Genomic DNA, 25,132 nt, shown 5'->3' with positions numbered 1-25,132 from the left:
TCCACTGAATTCTCCTGCCTCTAAATATACCTTAGGTTTTCATGTAAGAAAATGATTGAATTATTTTTTCATGTCTAATTTTCCTTACATCAATGATAACATTTAAAACTCTTTACTAAGTAAAAATCAATCTTTTTCTACTACATGTATTCAAATACTTAGTGTTTATTATAGCACAAGGATTGTTTAGAAGCAAGTCTCTAACCCTGATACCAAGGAGAAACTTAATGAAAGAGTTGATAAATTGATACCAATATTAAGAAGATATTTGTCAAAAAAGTGGGAGTAGCTGTATCAACCAAATCAAATCAGAAGAAACTAAATACCATAATTCAGTAAGAGACTTTTCTGCTTCTCTTTTCTCCCATCTCCCCAGAGCTGAAATACCTTTAAGAGAGGGCATTGTCTCAAACTACTGTCATGAGATTATAAAAAGATAAAAGGTTAAAAGATAGAAAGACAAAAAGTAGACTGAAAAATATAAGAAATGATAGCATCAGAACAACTAATATGATGCCTTCTTATTTCCCCCTTAAAATGTTCTTTTTGACCATAACACAATTAATCACACATAGGCATTTGCTTTTTATAAATTTTATTAGAATAATAAAAAATAATACATACAGATAACCATAGGATACACACACAGGAATTTAAAGGTAAATGTCATACTTTTCAATATGAAACAAAGTACATATCTCATGGAGATATATTTCTAGAAACACCATGAAACAAGAGATTAATCATCTTGAAAATGAAAACTATAGGAACATATAGGAATTACTAAGTAATAAAAAGGTACAACTCCATTACATGTTGCATAAAATACAGGTATTGGAGAAAGTGTTTCCCCACTTTTTGACCTAAAATAACAATGGTCATATGAAATCTACTTGTTCAGATTTTTTCTAGATATATACAGTATATACAAACCTTCCAGAGAAAAGTTATAAATGTTTTTCTTCTTTGTGTATAATGATGTTATCTTAAAAGGAATCTCTAAATGTAAAGTAATGCTTTATGGTGATATCAGAATTTTGCTAATATGTATTCTCTTTTGATATCTGTTGGTTTCAAATTCAGGTATCTTTGCAAAGAACAAGTTCCTGCAAACTATGAAACTGTTGGAAAGAGGTAAAAATTGATTTTGCAATGTTTAACACTCAATCTGCTGCTTTTCTTGTATTTTCAACATACTGCTATGAGGTCATGTCTTTGACAATCCTTTGAACACAACGCACTGAGAGATGGAGTCATACATATCAAAGTCAGCAGCACGGCCATGGTTCTATTACAAATTTAGCTCAGGAGCTAAAAATCCTGCCAGACTCACTCGGATAGACTGTTGGACTTCATTACAAAACCATCGTCACCATCCAAAAAAGAGTCTCGTAATGGAATCAAAAATTGGAAATGAAGGATCATGTGAATTTTGTATAATATATGGGTTAAGATTCAGGTCATTTCTTATTTCCTCCACCAGGTTTTAATAAAACCTGAAAGCTTATTCATAGGTGTGAAGGAAACGATTCCTTTTAATTTTATTTCACTTTTTAAAACTTTTGAGAAAAGGATAGAATGTGATCATGTCAATATAATATCATGGAATAAAAGAGAAAGCATTACCTACAATGAAAACATTTTTTAAAGTGCAAACTTTCAAAATATGACAGGTTCTCATGACTTTAACATTATTAAATAAACTCACACTAATATTTTGTACAGGCTTAGTGCATTAGGGGTAACAAAGCACTTCCAGATTTCCTTCTTTATCTTTTAGTAAGTAATCCATGGGGCAGAGGCAAATAAGATGGGTATTGTTATCTCCACATTTTATGGATGAGTAATTGAGAAGTAGAGCGAGAAAAGTGATTTGTAAACAATCTCACAAACACTCACTAGTATACCTGAACAAAACAGCACACTTCCAAATTCTAGCGGAGCGTCTCTAACAACATTCTTTTGAATCACATGCACCCTTTTCCAAACAGGGTAATTTTTAAAATGTAATTTTTCATCCTTGAGTATTTCAAGTGAGCATTTCAAAATAACATTAATTATATCTTCCAAATAGCGCATTACAATGGGAAGAAAGCATTTGGATTACACGAGTTTTTCTCTATTAATTTTAAAAAAACCCACTACAGCCAATGTATGTGTCTGCATGTGTGTACACATGATAGCATGGGAGTCTTCATCCACAGGCAGTGCCTCAAATCATAGCTTAAGAATGTCTCTATCAAAAATTGGATGTATGTAATATGTAAATTGCTTTGGTTTATCAAGTAAATATTAAGGCATTTCAGATTCCCCTAAAGGGATTTACTGGTTTTTTCTATTATATTCATATTTTACCTATGTAGAAATTTAAAAATACAGTTGAAAAAAACCACATGCATCATCATTGTATTTCATGAAAGCACTTCTTTTGTAACCAATTCAGTTTCCAATAAATACTTAAAAAGTGACTATCAACACAAGGTGTTTACAATAAATAACATTATTACAGAGACATAACTTGACACAGGGTAGACAGTGGAGATGGCTGACGTACAACCTCTTGCATCCATATCTGTCAAAGACGATAAACAGCTCATTAATGAGAACCGCACCAATTTAAGCAACCAGGACAAAAGCAAAGTCTTTCCAATCATAAGCAAATCATATCAGGGACCTAATTTACTACCACAAGTTAACATTAGCTTTCATTTAATTTATCAGTGTAGCTGATATTATTTGCCATGGGTATCTATAAACACCCTGACGTACTTAAGTTTTCTTAAATGATTCTGGGTTTTGTTTATCTAGTATTATTTAACTTTAATTGAAAGTGGAAAAGCAACTTAATCATTTTGAAAACAACTATACTCCATTACAGACAATTTTGAGCTAATTCAATGGTTTAATTAAAGCTTCATCAGAGAAGGGTTCTGAAAAATCTGTGTTTATTTCTCTTTTGTGCATTTCTGCATAAATTGTTAAGTATAATATAAAACAACATCTTAAAAAAGCAATCAGTAACAAGCTCCATTTTCCTAGAGATGGCTTTGTCTGCATTCTAGACCGGCAACCTATGCGTGCTCAGCAAGACGGCAGACGTCAGAGGAAAAGGCTACTCTTGAGTCGGCAGCCCTCAAATGATAAGATCACGTCTGTTCCTGCAAACACACAGAACCTATTCCTGTTGACAGCTCCTCTGTGGCCATGCTGTGCACCAGATCTTAGTTGAGGGCACATGGGACCTTCAGTCTTTGTTGCAGCACATGGGTTCATTAGTTGTGGCATGCAGGATCTGCAGTTGAGGCATGCAAACTCTTAGCTGCGGCATGCTAACCCCCGGGAAGTCCCCATGCTGCATCTTTTAGCTGTAGCATGCAGAATCTTTTCCATTTCAGCATGTGGCATCTTTAGTTGCAGTATGCAGAATTTTTCAGTGCAGGGTCTTTTAGTTACGGCATGTGGTATTTTTAGTTGTGGCATGCAAACTCCCAGTTGCAGCATGCAAACCACCAAGGACATCCCCATGTGGGATTTTTAGTTGTGGCATGCAAACTCTTAGTTGTGGCATGTGGGATCTAGTTCCCTGACTAGGGATCGAACCCCAGGCCCATGGCATTGGGAGTGTGGTGTCTTAGCCACTTGACTACCACAAAAGTACCTGGCAATATTGTAATTTTAACTCTGAACCTTGAGCTATCATAGGAATAGGACAGAATATCTTAATCTTAATTTTAAAACTTAAATACTAATACTAATATTACCAATAACAAGCTTAAATTAATTTCTGGTTTTGCTCTACTGAAGTGCAATATACTTTTAAAAATGTCTGTAGTCCTAAATGGTTTCTACAGATTTTTATGTTACAGAATTCAGTTCTGAAATAAACATTTCCCATTTTCTTCACATGGTTACTTGTTTGTTTTTGGTCTAAGTATTGCAGTTTTTATGCTTTCATGAAAAAGATAAAATTCCTCCTAATTTTCACATCTCCCTTTCTCTATATTTGCTAAAGATGTCCCATTTTGTTTTCCAAGATTACAGATAAGGGTTTTAATTTTGAATGTCCAAGACTATAGATTAGGTAGAGTTCAGTGAAAGGAAATAAAGTAATTTAGGTTACTAAGGACCAGAGAATACAGTATGAAGACAGGATGGCTTCTGCGGCACTTAAATGAGGCCCCGAAACTCCACACTTGAGATTTAAAGAAAAGATGAAATGCGTTCTACCGCTGTCACTGATAAAATATGTATGAAAAGTCTGTTTCCCTCAACTCTGAAAGTATAACTTTATATTGTAATAAAGTAGGCTTCATGTGGATTTTGAAAGGAAAAGTATGAACTTCCTTTGAAATCAGAAACCAAGAATTTGTTTAAAAAGTGTCTTTCAGTTTGGCCAAAAGTAGGTTATGACCTTAAACGTTAAAATTTCTGCTTGGTAAAGAATTGATAAGACATATCTATAATTTCTAGGAGGCAAACAACTGGAATATTAAAGATCTTAAAATTGTTTTGTGGGTTCAACATTGCCCTTGAGAAAAAGAATTCTATTTTTATGGAACTCCAAAGGCAAATTTATGCAAAGCTCAGAACACAAAAGTTAAACGAATAACATTTGCTAAACATTTCTCCGGAGAAGGCAATGGCACCCCACTGCGGCACTCTTGCCTGGAAAATCCCATGGAGGGAGGAGCCTGGTGGGCCGCAGTCCATGGGGTCGCTAAGAGTCGAACACGACTGAGCGACTTCACTTTCACTTTTCACTTTCATGCATTGGAGAAGGAAATGGCAACCCAGTCCAGTGTTCTTGCCTGGAGAATCCCAGGGATGGGGGAGCCTCATGGGCAGCTGTCTATGGGGTCGCACAGAGTCGGACACGACTGAAGCGACTTAGCAGCAGCAGTAGCAAACATTTCTCAAGGTTTTTTTTTTTTTTTTTTTCCCCTGTCTTTCGGCTCTTATTCTCCTTACTTAGCAGCACTCTTGAGGAATTCCTCCTTCCCTCACTTCTCATATTCTAAAACCTTCTCAGCATTCAGACGAAAGACAGAGTAGGAAAAAAAAAAAAAGATGGGGTGGGGTGCTCACAAATAGACTCTCTCTTGCAGGCTCATAACTGATGCTGGGAATTGAGACACTGACTTTGACCAACTTACTGGTTATTCTTGGAATCCTGATCTGTTCGCTACTGGTCCCATCCCCGCCGTCCGTTGTGGCCTTAACTTCAATAATGTAGTCTTCTTTAATGGGCAGCAAAAGTTCAGCTGAAGTTTTATTTGTGTTCAGCACTTGCACATTATTTTGACTGCTAGTCCTATAGAAAACCTAAAATACATGAACAAACATATATATATTTTTTTACTGCCTGCTTTTATTTTTTCATCAAAATTATTCCCCTGATGTTACTTCATTTTTATCAGTTGTTTTTCTATACCCATTACAGTATCTGCTGCATTCATAGATCATAGATCTTAGATGAGGGGTCAGCATATGGTAGAATCATCAAATCCTCAAAATCAATGAGGTGGGGAGGCTGAACTTCAGCTGGTTGGGTATTTGTAAGGATTCAGAGACTGGGCAAGGACCTACTGTATTGAGCCTGAACACGAGACCAAGGAACCAGAGCCAAAACTATGGATTCATTTTAAGTACTATATAGATGAGTATTAGAAACAGGAAACCACAAACGCTTTACCAACATTTGGCCTAAAATTCCCATATGAGCACAAGTATTTCACTTAAATTTATATTTAAGAAATCAGGCATTTTGGAAAAATATTCTTTTCACATATAGCTTGATATCTGTATGTCAAAAGTGGTTTATAAAGACCACACCATCAACATTTAGAAAAAAAAAAACTGTCCAAATCTAGCTTCCTTTGTAAAGTACTACCAGAAGTGGGAAAAGAAAGCATTGCAAATTATACCACTTACTTTATATCCTGTTACTTCTGATTCATTCTCCATGGCTTTCACTTGTTCCCAATTAAGCAACACTTTTGTGTCTGTAGCATTCCAAACAACATTTCCTGGTGGCTGACTGGGAGCTTGAAATGCAGAATGAGAAAAGCAAAATAGATTTGAGCATGGAGTGATATTTTACATACAACACACAGATAAAGGAGGCGGCAGAAGTAAGGCAGAATCTCTTTGGTAACTCATAGTGCATAGGCAGAATCAGAAAAAATAACAGAATAGCTAAATTTCCTTTCACAAAGTCATTTCCAGAACACTGTGAGACAATTCATTTTAGCATATTCATGATACACTTTAGGGCATTTCTTCCCTGGTGGCTCAGCAGTAAAAAATCCATCTGCAATGCAGGAGACATGGGTTTGATTCCTGGGTTGGGAAGATCCCCTGGAGAAGGAAATGGCAACCCACTCCTGGAGAACCCCATGGACAGAAGAGCCTGGTGGGCTATAGTCCATGGGGTCGCAAAAAGTCGGAGACAACTTAGCAACTAAACCATCATCACCACAGTGATCTCTTAGAAAACTTGATACTGGGGATAAAGAAATTCTTTTATCCACCACTAGAGGGTTGCCTGTTGATGGGCCAGGAAAGGCAGGCACTGTGTCCTGTTTCATACATCTAGAGGCAGAGAGAAATTGCCAACTGAGCAGATTAAAGTTGTAGGAAATGAAGTGCAGATGATTTTTAAGCCAGCCATGTATGATGAGATGAGCAAAATGGGAGGCAATCAAAAATAAAGATTACTTAGATTTATTCCCATGAAGTAATAGCTACACACATGAAAAATGGAAGCAAACAGTCTATATTTTAGTCTTCGTTTTCCAAGTTTAAATCAATTTTTTGAGAAAAATAAGGCAAAACACTAAACCGTTAATGAGAATTCCATTACATAATTAATGAAACTCTCTGAGGTTTAAAAATGTGGATTCTTAATTTAGTTTCCTCTCATGAACACTAGCGGGGAAAGCAATGGCGCCCCACTCCAGGACTCTTGCCTGGAAATCCCAGGGACAGAGGAGCCTGGTAGGCTGCAGTCCATGGGGTCGCTAAGAGTCAGACACAACTGAGCGATATCACTTTCACTTTTCACTTTCATGCATTGGAGAAGAAAATGGCAACCCACTCCAGTGTTCTTGCCTGGAGAATCCCAGGGACCAGGGAGCCTGGTGGGCAGCTGTCTATGGGGTCGCACAGAGTCAGACACGACTGAAGTGACTTAGCAGCAGCAGCATGAACACTAGATGTACGGGGAGGGTTGTTTGGTAGTATTTGTCAAGAGCAACATAGGGCACTGAAAACTCAGGATCTTAATCACAAAACAGCAAACATAATATTATCCATTTGGCAACAACATCATGATTGCCCAAACGGTGCTGAAATGCATTGTACTTGTAGATTTAGCCACAAAATTTAACTTGGTTAACTGAATTTGTTATGGAAAAATGATATAAAAGACTAGCTATGCTGAAACATTTCTAGATATTGCTGACTCATGCCATGAGGGGGAGGTGGCTGGACTTACATATGGGAAGAGTGCACACATACACTGCGGTGACTAATGATGCTAAACAAGATTATTCCCTGCAGATCTTTGGCTTACTGTCTGTTCTTTTATACTATTCCACATTGCATTTAAAATTTGTGATCTGGTATTCACAAGTTTAGGTCAGCTCAGAGCATTCAAGTTGCAAAGCTTATATAACAAAACATATATAATGGCAGTTGCCTAGAGTTCCTAATGACTATGTTCTGGGGGCTCCATCCAAATATTATGAATACACTGTTGTGAGAACAGTTACCAAAGTCTGTGATTCCCCATGGCCTAGCAGCACCAGAAAAGGACAGGCTCCATTTGACGCAGTTCAGATAACATACTTCAGCATGATGATTCCTGTCAAGAGATATGTGCTTGCAGATTATAGAAAACTTGAGTGATTTTGGTGGAATTTATTTTGGAGTGATTTATTCCAACACTAGTCTTGCAGAAGAAGTGACTTCATGTTTAGCATTCAGTCTTATTTTGTATGAGTCCCAGAATATCAACAGACGAGCTGAATGAGTGCATCCTAAACTCAATACTTTTTGAATGGACAAAAAGAAAAAAAAAAAAAAATAGGAAATGGGAAAGCGTGGGGGGAATAAAAGCTTTGGGCTGGGTCTGATTACTAATTTTCCATATTGGTGTTTCTAACCATCAGATAGTCATGTTCCATTTCCATCATTTTTGCTGTTTTTTAAAAAATGAACTTGATTGAACAAAAAAACACATAAACATTGACTTTCAGTACAGTTTAGTTCAGTTGCTCAGTCGTTTCCCACTCTTTGCGACCCCATGGACTGCAGTACACCAGACCTCCCTGTCCATCACCAACTCCTGGAGTTCACTCAAATTCATGCCCATTGAATCGGTATGCCATCCAACCATCTCATCCTCCGTTGTCCCCGTCTCATCCTGCCCTTAATCTTTCCCAGCATCAGGGTCTTCTCCAATAACTCAGTTCTTCGCATCAGGTGGCCAAAGTATTAGAGTTTCCGCTTCAGCATCAGTCTTTCCAATGAATATTCAGGACTTATTTCCTTTAGGATGGACTGGTTTGATCTCCTTGCAGTCCAAGGGACTCACAAGAGTCTTCTCCAACATCACAGTTCAAAAGCATCAATTCTTCGGTGCTCAGCTTTCTTTATAGTTCAACTCTCAGATCCATACATGACTAATAGAAAAATCATAGCCTTAACTAGACGGACCTTGTTGGCACGGTAATGTCTGTGCTTTTTAATATGCCATCTAGGTTGGTCACAACTTTTCTTCCAAGGAGTAAGTGTCTTTTAATTTCACGGCTGGTCACCATATGCAGTGATTTTGGAGCCCAGAAAATAAAGTCTGACACTGTCTCCACTGTTTCCCCATCTATTTGCCAGGAAGTGATGGGACTGGATGACATGATCTTAGTTTTTTGAATGTTGAGCTTTAAGCCGACTTTTTCACTCTCCTCTTTCACTTTCATCAAGAGGCTTTTTAGTTCCTCTTCACTTTCTGCCATAAGGGTGGTGTCATCTGCATATCTGAGGTTACTGATATTTCTCCCAGCAATCTTGATCCCAGCTTGTGCTTCATCCAGCCCAGCGATTCTCATGATGTACTCTGCATATAAATTAAATAAGCAGGGTAACAATATACAGCCTTGACATACTCCTTTCCCTATTTGGAACCAGTCTGTTGTTCCATGTCCAGTTCTAACTGTTGCTTCCTGACCTGCATACACATTTCTCAAGAGGCAGGTCAGGTGGTCTGGTATTCCCATCTCATTCAGAATTTTCCACAGTTTGTGGTGATCCACACAGTTTAGCCTTTTCCTAAACACTAATAGTCACATAATCATGAGCTTGTTATGCTAGTTATATTCCTATGGTATTCTATTTAATAAATGAAGCCTTATTAAATTTTAAAAAATATTTATAAGCTATTTTCAAATCATCTTATCACTACTGGTAAGAATAACAACTGGAAAATCCTTGATCAGACAAACTTTCTCTTCACATTTAAAATTCTATTACTGTTAGCAACTAACGTTTATTAAAACCTAAAATATGTTAGGAATGGTAGAATATACTTTTTTATAATTTACTCAATTCTCATTATACTGAATTATAATAATGCCCATTTTCTATACATGGGTAACTTGGATCCAGAGAGTTTATAAAAACAGATTCTACATTCATGTTGATAGCAGCATCATCCCCAGTAGACAAAAGGTTCAGCAACCTAAGTGTCCATCAATAGATGAATCAGCAATCAAAATGAGGCTTATCCATATAGTGGAATACTATTTAGAACTAAATAGGAAGGAAATCTTGACACATGTTAGAATATGGATGAGCTCTGAGGAAATTATGAAATAAACCAGTCACAAAAAGACAAATTCTGTATGTGAATCCACATACACAAGGTAGCTGGAGTATTTAATCCATTAAGGCATAATGTAGAATTGCAGTTGCCAGGGTGAAGGAGAGGAGAATAGGAGATGTTTAATAGGTACAGATTTTCTCTTTCAGAAGGTGAAAAGAGTTCTGGAGATCAGCTACACAACAACCAAGCCTAACACTAAGGAACTATACATTTAGAAACAAGTAAGATGGAAATTTTATGTCCTGTGTATTTTTATCACAAAAATTAAAAGCAAAGAACTTGCTAAGATGGACAACTGGTAAGAGATATCATGTGGGTTTAAACAAGCTCTCGTTAATTCCAAAGTCTATGCTTTCCCTATTACATTGTGCTAACTATCTGTGACGTCCACTCTTGAAAGAGTTGACAAACGATTTGCCCATATGTCCATAGTCTTTATTCACTATGCCAGTATCTTGTCAAAGGTAGATGTCAACTTAAGATTTTATATGTAACTGACTGCCATTTTAAGGCAACAAGTACAACATAAGGATTAAGAAAAAACCTTTTGTAGTGTTATTAGAAAATAAGTTTGATCTATTCCCCACGTGTCCCTAAGGAATGGTTCATGCAATGATAAAGTAAGATAATGAATTGGGTAAAGAATCAGGAAAAAAATATCAGTTACAATTTACCACGGTGTCAGCAGAACAACATATGGCTGGACACTGTTCTCAAATATGACATAACAGGATTTAGAATGAATTTTCTAGCTACATGATTTTGATAGTCTTCCAAGACACTACTCAATAAATGCTATAAATTTCACAAAGACCAAACTGGGACATTAATGCTGACCATCAGCTTGAGAGCTTGAATATAGCTGATCATATTGAGGCTAAGAAGAAAAGAAACAGAAAGAAAAAATAAGAAAAAAAACCAGAGAAACAATTGGTGTGTTAATTAAATACTTAAATGATTTGTTAACATAGTTCTAAGTGTTAAGGGAAAAAGCAGATGAGGAGGTGCCAACATCTCAAGTGGATTTTGAAAGATGATACGAGTTTCACATGTAGGGGTTGGGCCGGGCGTGGCGGGGGGATCCGAGGCAAAGGAATGACACAGGCCAGGGTGCAGAGGCCGAGAACTAACAAGGTACCGTGTGGCGCTCAGTCCCGACAGTACAGGTAAGGAGGAGGGGAAGGGATCAGAGCAAAGGCAGTTGGAGAGGCAGGTAGGAACCGTATTCTAAAGGGTCTGGAAGGTCAAAGGAACTAGAGAAGGAATATTGTTTTGTAGGCAATTGGCAGAAGACTGAAGGAGGATCAGATCTGTGGAGCCAATAGCTGTGTGCTTTCATAGGTCTTCCGCGGGGCAGAGGCGGGGAGAAGGAGGAAAACCTTGGTGGAAGCTCCGTAGGGAACACACTGTAGCACTGTGTAAAAGGCAATAAAGATTCAAATGCAAGTGATGGTAGTGGAGTTGGAGGGATGGGGCAGAACCGGAATCTGTGAACAGGTCAGAAAGAAAGCAAGGCAGACCGGATGAATGACACAGGTCTTGCAGAAAAGGTTTCTATCTGGAAATCCCTTTCAGTCATTACATACTCAATAAGCACTTGCTTTGTGTCAGAGATTCCCCTAAGTACAGTGAGCACAGAGGTAAAGATATTGTCTGACTTCGAACCACGGACCATGTTAGTGGTTCCCAGAGATCAGTACTTGTACCACTAAGATGATTTACGTGGATAACATTTTAATTGCAAATATTTGCCTATATTCACATTAGGGAAAAAAAAAACAACTACTACATCCAACTCTTAGTTGGGTGCAATTATTCATAAAGATGATTCTTTCTGATGAGGATGAAATTGGAACATCAGTGGTAATCTACTTTCAATACAACACATAGATTAAACTATGATCTAAATAATGACACAGAACAAAGGGCATTACACAAACAAATAACTCAGATGTTTTCAGTTGCACACAGATGTCTGGTAAACACCCCAAAACACACAGTCATAATTCAAATTAACTCTGACCTAAGGATATATTAACTACAAATAATTCATCTCAAATTGAGCAATCAAGAACAGAATATCACTCCACTAATAACAATCATTAACACTCTGATTGGCTCATTGCAAAACTTATTTTCATGGACACATTTCTGGCAAATGATTATGTTTCTTTTTGCTATTCACTGTAGTTTTAGCTGTTAAACTTTTTGCTGTTTAAATAATTGATTTGCTTTCATTTTTATAAAAAAAATTTAGGACTACCACCTTGTAATGGAGAGAATATTAATCATGTTCTGTTGATAACAATGATACAAAGCCTTTTAAAATAAATATATTTGAGTATTAAATATATTAGGGAAATAATAATCAGGTTGTTTGAGTATGTGACTAAAATCTTGCAAGAATCATTCAATGACTGGAGATTGTAAAACATTAAGCAAATTATGAACAAAGTTTGATTATTGTATGATCCAAACTTCCCTTTAGTATCTTATCCTTACTTTCGACTTCCACCCTTAGTCATCTTTAGTTACCTTGTATTAGGGGATTCTCTGATGGTTCAGTGGTAAAGAATCTGCCTATAATGCAGGAGACATCGGTTTGATCCCTGAGTCCAATCCCTGGGTCAGGAAGTTCCCCTGCAGGAAGGCATGGCAACCTACTCCAGTATTCTTGCCTGGAGAATCCCATGGCCGGAGGAGTCTGGCAGGCTACAGTCTAGAGGGTGGCAAAGAGTTGGGCAAGACTGAAGTGACTGAGCAGGCATGTACCTTGTATTAAGCCTTAACTGCTCTTCTTTTCTAGCTTACTAAGGTCAAACTTCAAATATTAACCCTTTTCTTCCACAAACTATTAAAACTATTTACCTTTAAGTTAAAGTGTTAGTCACTCAGTCATGTCCAACTCCTTGGGACCCCATGGACTGTAGCCTGCCAGGCTCCTCTGTTCATGGAATTCTCCCGGCAATAATACTGGAGTGGGTTGCCATGACTCCTCCAGGGGATCTTCCTGACCCAGGTATCGAAATTGCTTTGCAGGCAGATTCTTTACCACTGAGCCACCTGGGAAGTCCTAACACTATGCCCTCTCTGAGACATGAGCTCAGAACCTTCAGATTATGAGATTGTTGTGCTGCGACTTTGTTAAGAACTTACCTTTGTGCACCAACAAACAGCAAGCCTGAAACATCACAGACAAGATCTACCTAATACATTTCAGACTTACTAGATGCCCTGTGGCCATTCACAAGTCACCTGTACTGAGTTTACTCCCTTGACCTGATAGAAGCCACAGTGTCTCAACTGCAAAAGAAGGAAAAAGGCTGGCAGAGCTATTGCTGAATTTAAAAACACAAGACAGTGAAACATCTGAAATTATAAAGCTTCAAATCAGACACTGCAACCGGAAAGTTCCCGAAAGTCAGACCGAGCTAGCTAATATTTTTTGTCTAATCCAAATACTGTATTTTAATTTTGGGTAGGTGCCAAATTTAAATTTGGGAAGTTTCATTTAATTTCTAGACTTCTGGTTTCTTTTGCAAAAACAGACGATGAGAAACACTGGTCCTACAGTGATGGATAGAAAGGATGGGATGAAGGAAGAAGAGATTGCCCCACTCACCCACCATTGGTTATTGAAACCTGCCTGTCCATTGAAGGCATTTGAGGTTATCATTCTTCTTTCTAAACCAAGAGTCATTTGGGGTAATTTTTATATGTCTTGGGGATATTTAATCGACATATTTATATAAGCAATCCATCTGGATGGAATAAATTACCTTGTTGTATCTATAAAGGCATGAGGTTGAAGATGCTGAAGGACAGGATATGAAGGACAAAGGCACAGGCCGTATAGGTGGATGAAAGAGCAACTCAAGGATCCCTAGGTGTCTCTTGATACCTGCAATTTATTCTTAGCTCCTCCAGAAACATTTTTAATGATCCTGATTATTGGCTGGTAGGATTGATTATCAGTGTCTAAAAATGTTTTGGGGTAGACTGTATTATTATTTAAAGTCTCTGCAAATCCTCTGTTCCTCACCCTCTGTGAGAAGATCAAGCTCCCCTGCCTCTCTCTCACCGACCAGCAGCTTGGCTACAGTACTTTGTGGTTCCCTGCCCTTAGGAAGACATACGTCCCCTTCTCACTGGCATCTCACAGACATTAGGCTTTGTCATATGGCTTTCTTCAGGCAGGGGAAGGAAAGCAAATGTGAAATGACCCCTTTAGGAGGCACTGAAAAGCATGGCCCAGCATTTTCCCTCTGCCGAGAGACCAGCACGACTCGGAGAGCGGCTGCTCCTCCAGTCTGGGTCCTGCAATGAAGACGGAATAGACTGGATCTGAGCTACACCCGTGATGGATATGTAGTGTGAATGGGAAAGAAACTCTTATAAGTTTAAAGCGTCTGAGCTGTGGGGATTTTCGATGCTTCAGCTATGCTAGCCCAGTCTGACAGAGCTATGAAGCAGTCGCCTAAGCAGCTCTGGCTTCCCTTGGGGGCTCAGAAGGTAAAGCGTCTGCCTGCAATGTGGGAGACCTGGGTTCAATCCCCTGGTTGGCAAGATCCCCCGGAGAAGGAAATGGCAACCCACTTCAGTACTCTTGTCTGGAAAATGCCGAGGAATTTGCATGCTCCAGGAGCCTGGTAGGCTACAGTCCAAGGGATCATAAAGAGTATTATACGACTGAGCAATTTTTCTTCATTTTGGGGGCTTCCTTGATTTTTTTTTTCATTTTTTGGGCTCAGTAGGTAAAGAAACCGCCTGCCGTGCAGGAGACCCTGGTTCAATTTCTGGATCGGGATGATCTGCTAGAGAACGGATAGGCTACCCACTCCAGTATTCTTGGACTTCCCTTGTGGCTCAACTGGTAAAGAATCTGCCTGCAATGTGGGAGACCTGGGTTTGATCCTCAGGTTGGGAAGATCCCCTGGAGAAGGGAAAGGCTACCCAGTCTAGTATTCTGGCCTAGAGAATTCCATGGACTATACAGTCCACGGGGCTATGATTATATGGGTTATAACTCTTACGATTATACAGTGGAAATGACAAATAGATTCAAGGGATTAGATCTGAGACAAGAGTGCCTGAAGAACTATGGAAGGAGGTTCGTGACACTGTACAGGAGGTAGTGATCAAGACTATCCCCAAGAAAAAGAAATGCAAAAAAGCAAAATGGTTGTCTGAGGAGGCCTTACATACCTGAGAAAAGAACAGAAGTGAAAGGCAACGGAGAAAAGGAAAGATATACCCACTTGAATGCAGAGTTCCAAAGAATAGCAAGGAGAGATAAGAAAGCCTTCCTCAGTGATCAATGCAAAGAAATAGAGGAAAACAATAGAATGGAAAGACTAGAGATCTCTTCAAGAAAATTAGAGATACCAAGGGAACATTTCATGGAAAGATGGGCACAATAAAGGACAGAAGTGGTATGGACCTAACAGAAGGAAAAGATACTAAGAAGAGGTGGCAAGAATACACAGAAGAACTGTATAAATAAGATCTTCATGACCCAGATAATCACGATGGTGTGATCACTCACCTAGAGCCAGATATCCTAATGAGAGGTCAAGTGGGCCTCAGGAAGCATCACCATGAACAAAGCTAGTGGATGTGATGGAATTCATTGAGCTATTTCAAATCCTAAAAGATGATGCTGTCAAAGTGCTTCATGCAATATGCCAGTAAATCTGGAAAATTCAGCAGTGGCCACAGGACTGGAGAAGGTCAGTCTTCATTCCAATCCCAAAGAAAGGCAATGCCAAAAATGTTCAAACTACAATGGCACTCACTAGCACACTAGCAGGTAAAGTCAAAATTCTCTAAGTCAGGCTTCAGCAGTATGTGAACCGTGAACTTCCAGATGTTCAAGCTGGGTTCAGAAAAGGCAGAGGAACCAGAGGTCAAATTGCCAACATCCGTTGCATCATGGAAAAAGCAAAGTGTTTCAGAAAAACATCTACTTATGCTTTATTGACTATGCTAATGCCTTTGACTATGTGGATCACAACAAACTGTGAAAAACTCTGAAACAGATGGGAATACCAGACCACCTGACCTGCCTCCTGAGAAATCCGTATGCAGGTCAAGAAGCAACAGTTAGAACTGGACATGGAACAACAGACTGGTTCCAAATTTGAAAGGAGTATGTCAAGGCTGTGTATTGTCACCCTGCTTATTTAACTTATATGCAGAGTACACCATGCGAGATGCGGGGCTGGATTAAGCACAAGCTGCAATCAGGATTGCCAGGAGAAATATCAGTAACCGCACAGACACAGAGGACACCACCCTTACGGCAGAAAGCAAAGAAGACCTAAAGAGCCTCTTGATGAAAGTGAAAGAGGAGAGTGAAGAATTTGGCTTACAACTCAACATTTAGAAAACTAAGATCATGTCATCCAGTCCTATTACTTCATGGCAAATAGATGGGGAAACAATGGAAACAGTGACAGATTTTATTTTGGGGGGCTCTAAAATCACTGAAGATGGTGACTTTAGCCATGAGATTAAAAGATGCTTGTGCCTTGGAAGAAAATCTATCACCAACCTAGAGAGCATATTAAGAAGCAGAGACATTATTTTGCCTGTCTAGTCAAAGCTATGGTTTTTCCAGTAGTCATGTTTGGATGTGAGAGTTGGACTATAAAGAAAGCTGAGTGTGGAAGAATGGATGCTTTTGAACTATGGTGATGGAGAAGATTTTTGAGAGTCCCATGGACTGTGCGGATATCCAACCAGTCAATCCTAAAGGAAATAAGTCCTGAATATTCATTGAAAGGACTGATGCTGAAGCTGAAATTCCAATACTTTGGCCACCTGATGTGAAGACCTGACTCATTTGAAAAGACCCTGATGCTGGGAAAGACTGGAGGTGGGAGGAAAAGGGGATGACAGAGGATGAGATGGTTGGATGACATCACTGACTCAATGGGCAGGAGTTTGAGTAAACTCTGGGATTTGGTGATGGACAGGGAGGTCTGGCCTGCTGCAGTCCATAGGGTCGCTAAGAGTTGACACGACTGAGTGATTGAACTGAACTGAAGCAGCTCTGATGAAACACAATGCATTTTTGTACCTGCATGGAGTTAGGTACTGCAGTGAAAATGGGCAGGAGAGAGTTGATGGCATCTCTCTTAGGAATTCCAGTTTTATTTTTCAGTTCCATCTGGTTAGAAACCCAACCCAGAAGGCTGGCTGAGTTCCACACTTTATTAGAACTAAGTTGATATACGATGTACATTTTGAAATTTGTGTAATCATATCTCAACTTTCATAACCTGTAGATTTTTCCTTTGTCAATTCAATCTCTACTGTATTGGCAGTACAGTAAAATAGAAAGAAAATTATAAAAACTAATCTAATTCTAGTAGAAAAGTGGCACAGTGACAACACTAATTGATAGGCTGCAACATTATTTCAGTAATTTCAAATATTATGTGACAAGAATAATATTGTCGAAGGCTTTTATTATTATCATTTTTTAGCACCTATAATGATATCCTCCATATATCTGCTTATCAGACTCCTTAAAACCATCTCTGTAAGTTTTACTAAGTCTGCAGCTGCTTGACTGCATACAGGTGATTACAACAAGTCTGTTGATGGATAAAGCTGGAAATATAAGCCATATCTCCCAATAGGAAAATGGCTAAACTGTGGCACATTATCACAATGGAACGTTATGCATACACTAACATATTTATAAAAATTATTAATGATCTAAGGAAAGTTCTGATACCAGGTAACTAAATACATGGCAAAACCTCCACTGTCTAAGAGAAATACTTTATAGAACATAAGTCTGGAAAGAAATATCAATTTTAAAAAGGACTTTCTGAGTGATAGGATTATGGGTGATTACTTTCTTCTACTTTCTTCCAATTTTTGGCAATGAATGTTTTCCTTTATTTATAAAAAGTAGAGGCTGTTAAAGAATATTGCTGTCAAGAATTTTCAGTAGTGATATCTTCATAGTGTGGAAAGGGAAGTTGGCTCTGACTTTCAAAACATGGAATTTTAAGAACATATGTTTGTTGTGACTTAAGGCAAAACTCAATAGATTTCTTGACTACCTGATGGTAACGAGCTGACTTACATGATAAGTGGTAGCTTGAGGATATACTTTCCACTCGGATTTCACTTGAGTTAATCATCAGCATTTGTAATTAAACTGCTAAAATATAGGACATGGTGCAGAAAACAAGTCAGCAAAAGCCACTTTTTCCCAAGTAATAAGATATATTTGTCCTGAAATCACTGAATTATTAATTTATTTACCATAGGAAATTGATGCCGTTAAAAAAAAAAAACCAACAAAAACACCTGCTTCTTAGCATAAACTCAGAAAAGACTCTGCATGTGTACATGCTAAGTCACTTCCGGTTGTGTCCAACTCTGCAATGCTACGGACAATCAGACTGCTCTGTCCATTGTGTTCTCCAGGCAAGAATACTAGAACGGGCAGCCATGCGCTTCTCCAGGGGATTTGCCCAAGCCAGGAATCAAATCTGCATATCTTGTCTCCAGCACTGGCTGGCGGGTTCTTCACCACTAGCACCACCTGGAAAGTCTAGAAAAGACTTTACTTGGGGTCTAATCTAGAAAGTCAGGGAAGAAATCCTTTCTTCATTTTTAAATGACCGGGGATTTCCTTAACTAAAATCTCTCCTTTAGAATAACATCAACATGAAAATTTGTAGTCTATAATTAGAACATTCACAAATTTTTAGAGAATTCATGGGCAAGGTAGGCCAATTTTTAAAAAAGTACCAAAGCTCCTACCAAGTAAAGTTCATAAGATTTATACATTTGTCCAAAGGGAGTATTTGATTCTGTATTAGCTGAAACTTCCTAATGGAATCTTGATTAAATTCACTGTTACATTGCTATCTTGCTTCAGCACTTAAAAAATCAGGAATCAATTTCCTGAAGTCCACAGACTGGGGAAAAGAAACGTCTAAATCCGAGGCATGTGCGTTGTTAGTAAACAGTATATTCTAATGCTGTATGTGTGATCTGGGGCATGCTATAAACAAACATATGTACATGGTATGTGATACACACAAAAGCCAACAAATAATATTTAGTCACTGGGAGAAGAACTGTCTTTTAGTCTTATTGGTTTCAAGAGAAAGCTGGATTTGGGGGCCATAAGCACAAATACACGCACAGGTCCTTTATGGGCTTCCTGGTAGCTCAGTGGTAAAGAATCCTTCCTGCAATGCAGGAGACATGGGTTCAATCCCTGGTCTGGGAAGATCCTCTGGAAAAGGAAATGAAAAGCCATTCCAGTATTCTTGCCTGGGAAATCCTATGGACAGAGGAGCCTGGCAGGCTATATAGTCCATGGGGTCAAAAAAAGAGTTGGATATGACTTAGCAACTTAAACAACAACAGGTCCTTCATATTCCTTTAGTGCTAACATCACAAACAAAGAAGAAGCAGGTTCAGATGTCTGAACAGACAAGACCATGTTGCTAGTATTTAAGAGGGAGAATAGCTTATTTTTTATTATATTTATTTTGTCATTGTTATTTGTTTATTATTTTTTCACATCCAATGATACTGGTTTCCTTACACAGGAAGTTAGTTTTCATTTTCTTTAAGTTTATTTAAGTAAAAAGAGTAGTTCGTTTTTAAGAAAAAATACTAGGTACACACTAGTACAGAAGGGCTACAGAAATGGCAAAAAATTGAGAAAGCACATCATCATCTAAAATTTGAGAAGCCTTGCACTGATATATATATGCATCCTGAGTCTTAGAGTGGTTGGTTATATAATTAAATTGTACCTATAAAAACTCTAGAATTTCCAAATTAGGTATTTGAAGCAGGAATATTCATTTTATCAACAGACTCTGAAACATTCTGACTCATATTCTTTCCATGCTTGTTTTATTCACATTTCCTTTTTACTTCCTGAGGACACACTTAATTGGCTTCCTTAAATTCAAGCAGTTAATTTTGGCTCAACTTACACGGATGAGCTTTCCATTCGGACATGTGAACACTCAAGTGAAAAACTGATTTCACCACTTAATTTCACTGTTTTCTCAAAGGGAGAATCTGGGCATGTGACAGAGGCCAGGCCAAACAAGGTTTTCTACCTACTGGCCACAACTTGGCTCTGAGTGGAGGAATCAGGAAGGAGCTGCCCAATTTTCCCAGCATGCTGAGTTGATAGAAATGGGCTTGGAGGTGCTTACTAGAAATTCTGTTACTCTGAAGAGGGTATCTGGTGAGAATGATGCCACCATGGAACAGAGCCAAGAGACAGAGAGTCTTGTTGATTTAATAAATATGTATAGGGCACCAACTATGATTACGTAGACAGTCATGATAGAGCAATGATCAAAACAGGGAAAATCTCTGCCCTGCAGGAGTCTGCCCCTCAGTCAAGGAAGACTGGTGAAGCAGCAATAATATAAATACAAACATGCCACAGCATGTATGATGGCTCTAAGTGTGATGAGCAGGAAGAAAGCAGTAAGGAAGATGAGGGAAGGTGGGGAGATGAGGTGCAGCGCTTTTAAATATGGCAGTCAGGGGCACTGACGTTACATGTGAGCCTGGGGGAGGGTGCCACATGGGCCTCTAGAGGAAGAGCCTTCCAAGTAGAGGAAACAGTGAATGCAGTGGCCGTGAAAGGAAAGTGGAATGAGTCAGGTGGAAAATAGCAAGAAGCAAGTCTAAGTAGGATTTGAAGTTGGATTATACAGTCCTTGTCCAACGTTTTAAGGATTTAGCATTCATCTGGAGTGGATGGAAAGTGACTGGAAGGATCAGAGCAGAGAAGCGACACCATCAGTCCCACTCTGGCTGAGGGAGGCAAAGGCAGCTGGGCTGCAAGACCAGGGGCCACTGCTCTGATTCCTGTGGATCAGTGGGTACCAGGGCGGCCACAGTGAATGCCTTAAGAAGTGATGGATTCTTGTAGAAGTCAGGTTCTGGATCAGGTGTAGGGTATAAGAGAAAGAGAAAAGTTGAGAGTGATCCCCAACCAAACTTTGTGCCTGAGCAAAAGAGATAATGGGATTGAATTTACCAAGATGGGGGAATACTGTAGAAGGGCCAGGTTTGAAATGGGGTGAACAATTTAAATAATTTAGCTTAAGAAATGGGTTTCCCTGGTAGGTCAGTTGGTAAAGAATTTCGCCTGCAATGCAGGAGACCTGGGTCAGGAAGCTCCCCTGGAGAAGGGATAGGCTACCCACTTCAGTATTCTTGGGCTTCCCTGGTGGCTCAGATGGTAAAGAATCTGCCTGCAGTGTGGGAGAGCTGGGTTCGATCCCTGGGTTGGGAAGATCCCCTGGAGAAGGGAACAGCTACCCACTCCAGTATTCTTGTCTGCAGAATTTCATGGACAGAGGAGCCTGGCGGGCTGCAATCCACAGGGTCACAAAGAGTCAGACATGACTGACAATCAGTTTGAGATAATGGATGATTCTCAAGGATGCGAAGAGCTGAAACTACCCACAATGAAAGCCAGAATTTACACTTGACTTTTCAGTCATACAAAGCAGAATACGTGGCCTCCACATTCTTTCTTGCAATCTCCAAACATAAACTTCTTAATATATATATCTCCTTTCAGAAGCCGCATCATTTCATCATTTATATGCCATCTGAAATGTTCCCTCATCAGCACCTTTAGATAAAAGTTGTTCTTAAGAGTTAGCTCTCTTTGGGTTGCCAGTAAAAAAAATCCATGTTATTTAAAGATGCTAATTAGTGTTTAACTTAGAAATGCTTTAAAAAATACAAGTATTTGGATATCAGAAATTAGGTGCTTAATGGAAGCTACACGTGCAGTACTTAACTTGAGAATCCTTGTATTATTTACATTAATCAAAAATATCACCCAAGATCTGTATGAATATAAAGCCTTGCATACAGAATTCCCTGATTACAAGTACATGAAACTTGTACATTCTAAGCAAGATGGTGAAGGACTCCAGAAATTTTGGAGTTTTGAATTCATCATGTTCAGTCAAGAGGAAACACATAGTACTTCACACTTATGGGCTTCTTTAGATTTCATTCATCCACCTAGCCACCCACTCAACATTTAACGAGCGACCCCCAGTGCCATGCTGGGCTCTGGGGCTGGGTGAACAAGACACAGAAGGACTCTTTCCGCCTAAAGTTTACAATCCAGAGGAGAAGACAGATAGCAAGGAAGGACTCAAAGATGCTATTTTCATTCTTTATGACTGAGGCATGACAATAATTCTCCTCATAATGATAATCACAGAAGCCTTATCAACGTTCTTAACTAGGATTTCAAGCTAATACCACATTAAAGGTTAGGATGACTATTAAGAGCTGTCAGAAATACTTTTAAAAGATTTTATTTGTTATTTTGATATATTTGAAAAACTATTACCATAAAATTTCAAAATTAACAATGGTCTTTATATACAATCTTTGAATAGTTATGGGATTTTAATTATCTCTATGAATTTCCCATTCAGCATAAGAAAACTTTCTTTAATAACACTGACAACCCCACAGACAAATTCCAGGTAAATTATGGCGGTAGGAATATATCATTTTCAGGAGGATATTATTCAATTGTTGGAAGTTCCATAATGCTCCAGCTCCATGAGCACAGAAGTTCTGTCTATCTCTGATCACCTTAAACACGAAGTAAACTCCCAATAAATACTGGTGCTATGTATGACATGAACATTCTAATCGCATGGTTGAAAGAAAAGATAGTACAGTGATTAAGACTAATTTGTATGGCTCTCTGGCTACTTACTCTGTGATCTCATGGAGTTATATAACCTCTCATATAATTATATACATAGTTATATAATGTCTTAGCAAACTCGTCTCCAAAGTGTGAGACTACTAATAATTTCCAAGTCATGGTGTTGCTGTGAGTATTAAGAATCAATACATGAAACACACTTTAGAACAGTGACTGGAAATTGCTGTTTAAATTGCTAGTCATTAAAATCATAATCATCATCATTATTGTAACCTGCAAATTTCTGCTTTAGATGGGGTATTTATAAGCTATCTTTAAATTTCAAAGGGGTTTTGCTTTCTTTTAAAATTTTATTTCACGCACTGTGCAATAAATATTGATATTCCTATTGATATTCCTATTGATTTATAATCAATCTCTTCCTTCTGTCTAACCAATGCACGAAGCTCTTCACTGATTCCATGATGACGTCACACTGTCTTTTACAATCATAATTTCTTAGTGAGTAATCACATCAATTATTAAGTCAGATGAAAGAACCAGATAAATCTGTTTGCATATATTTGTGCAATCAGAAATTTTGATTAATACTGTGCTTTGAATATATAAATAATGATGTGTATTTAAATCTTACTGATTCACAAGCATTATTGGGAATACCAAACATACTTAGTGAGAAGTTCTAAATGCAGAATACTTTTAGCTTATTGTCACACCTGTATGTTCCATGGTCTAAGCCCCAACCATGTGCTATAAATAAGAGATTGGGTCAGGCTTCTTCTAATAATTAGTGAAGGACAATTAATTATCACATTAGATGGCTGCTTGTAAATGCACGCTGCTTAAAGGGATTAAAGTGTTTTATTGCTAAACTTTTACTCCAAACTCTCTTTTTTATAGATAATATTAACACAAAAGTAACCATATGGACTTTCCTAATCAAATTAACACTGGTTAAAAAAAAAAATCCAAAGTAGTAGAATTATGTTGTTGTTTGTTTTTCACTTTGTGATCACACTGTATGGCATGCAGGATCTTAGTTTCCTGACCCAGGACTGAACCCATGGCTCTCTGTAATGGGACTATCTTAACTGCTGGACCATCAGGGAAATTTCTAGAATTATCTTTATATATATGTTTTAACTTAGATCTTCCCTGGTGGCTCAGATGGTAATGAGTCTGCCTGCATGTGGGAGATCTCTGGGTCAGGAAGATCCTCTGGAGAAGGGTGTGGCACTCCAGCATTCTTGCATGGAGAATCCCATGGACACAGAAGCCTGGTGGGCGATAGTCCATGGGGTCCCGAAAGAGTCAGACACGACTGAGTGACTAACATATGTTTTAATTTACCCACAACACTAGCCAATACAATTAAATTTTATACTATCTTTGTTCTTAGCAGTTTTAGCCAGCCAATGAAAATCTGGGAACTATATATGGAAACAGCATTAATGAAGTTGGCGATCAAGCAAAATAACTATTTCATTCCCATATATAGCAAGTTTAAAAACATTTTTACTGAGTTAATTAATTTTTGGAATAAACTTAGAAGAAAAATTATTTCCTGCAAGTCAAAATAATACATCATTATGGTAAAATTAAAGTTAATCCCTTCATGCCTCACATTCAAGCAACTGACAAACAACTAATCTCAAAAATATACAAACAACTTCTGCAGCTCAATTCCAGAAAAATAAACGACCCAATCAAAAAATGGGCCAAAGAACTAAATAGACATTTCTCCAAAGAAGACATACGGATGGCTAACAAACACATGAAAAGATGCTCAACATCACTCATTATTAGAGAAATGCAAATCAAAACCACAATGAGGTACCACGTCACACCAGTCAGAATGGCTGCGATCCAAAAATCTGCAAGCAATAAATGCTGGAGAGGGTGTGGAGAAAAGGGAACCCTCCTACACTGTTGGTGGGAATGCAAACTAGTACAGCCACTATGGAGAACAGTGTGGAGATTCCTTAAAAAATTGCAAATAGAACTACCTTATGACCCAGCAATCCCACTGCTGGGCATACACACCGAGGAAACCAGAATTGAAAGAGACACATGTACCCCAATGTTCATCGCAGCACTGTTTATAATAGCTAGGACATGGAAACAACCTAGATGTCCATCAGCAGATGAATGGATAAGAAAGCTGTGGTACATATACACAATGGAGTATTACTCAGCCATTAAAAAGAATTCATTTGAATCAGTTCTGATGAGATGGATGAAACTGGAGCCGATTATACAGAGTGAAGTAAGCCAGAAAGAAAAACACCAATATAGTATACTAACACATATATATGGAATTTAGGAAGATGGCAATGACGACCCTGTATGCAAGACAGGGAAAGAGACACAGATGTGTATAATGGACTTTTGGACTCAGAGGGAGGGGAGAGGGTGGGACGATTTGGGAGAATGACATTCTAACATGTATACTATCATGTAAGAATTGAATCGCCAGTCTATGTCTGATGCAGGATACAGCATGCTTGGAGCTGGTGCATGGGGATGACCCA

General features: G+C 38.4%; 1 protein-coding gene across 1 annotated transcript in view; it reads right to left on the bottom strand.

The window, feature by feature from the left end:
* The window catches only part of CNTN3 (contactin 3), a 293,100-nt gene continuing 268,546 nt past the window's right edge, over nucleotides 579-25,132 (bottom strand). The window contains exons 20-22 of the mRNA XM_018038478.1: nucleotides 5,932-6,044; nucleotides 5,154-5,322; nucleotides 579-2,572 (exon numbers count right to left, since the gene is read on the bottom strand). Of these exons, the coding sequence (XP_017893967.1) occupies nucleotides 2,472-2,572; nucleotides 5,154-5,322; nucleotides 5,932-6,044 (383 nt within the window). The 3' untranslated portion in view covers nucleotides 579-2,471. The remainder of the gene's footprint in view (nucleotides 2,573-5,153; nucleotides 5,323-5,931; nucleotides 6,045-25,132) is intronic.

Source organism: Capra hircus, chromosome 22, assembly GCF_001704415.2.
Source record: "Capra hircus breed San Clemente chromosome 22, ASM170441v1, whole genome shotgun sequence".
In the NCBI taxonomy this organism is placed as follows: Eukaryota; Metazoa; Chordata; class Mammalia; order Artiodactyla; family Bovidae; genus Capra; species Capra hircus.
The sequence above is the reverse complement of the archived record's forward strand: the minus strand, read 5'-3'. Positions and strand labels throughout refer to the sequence as shown.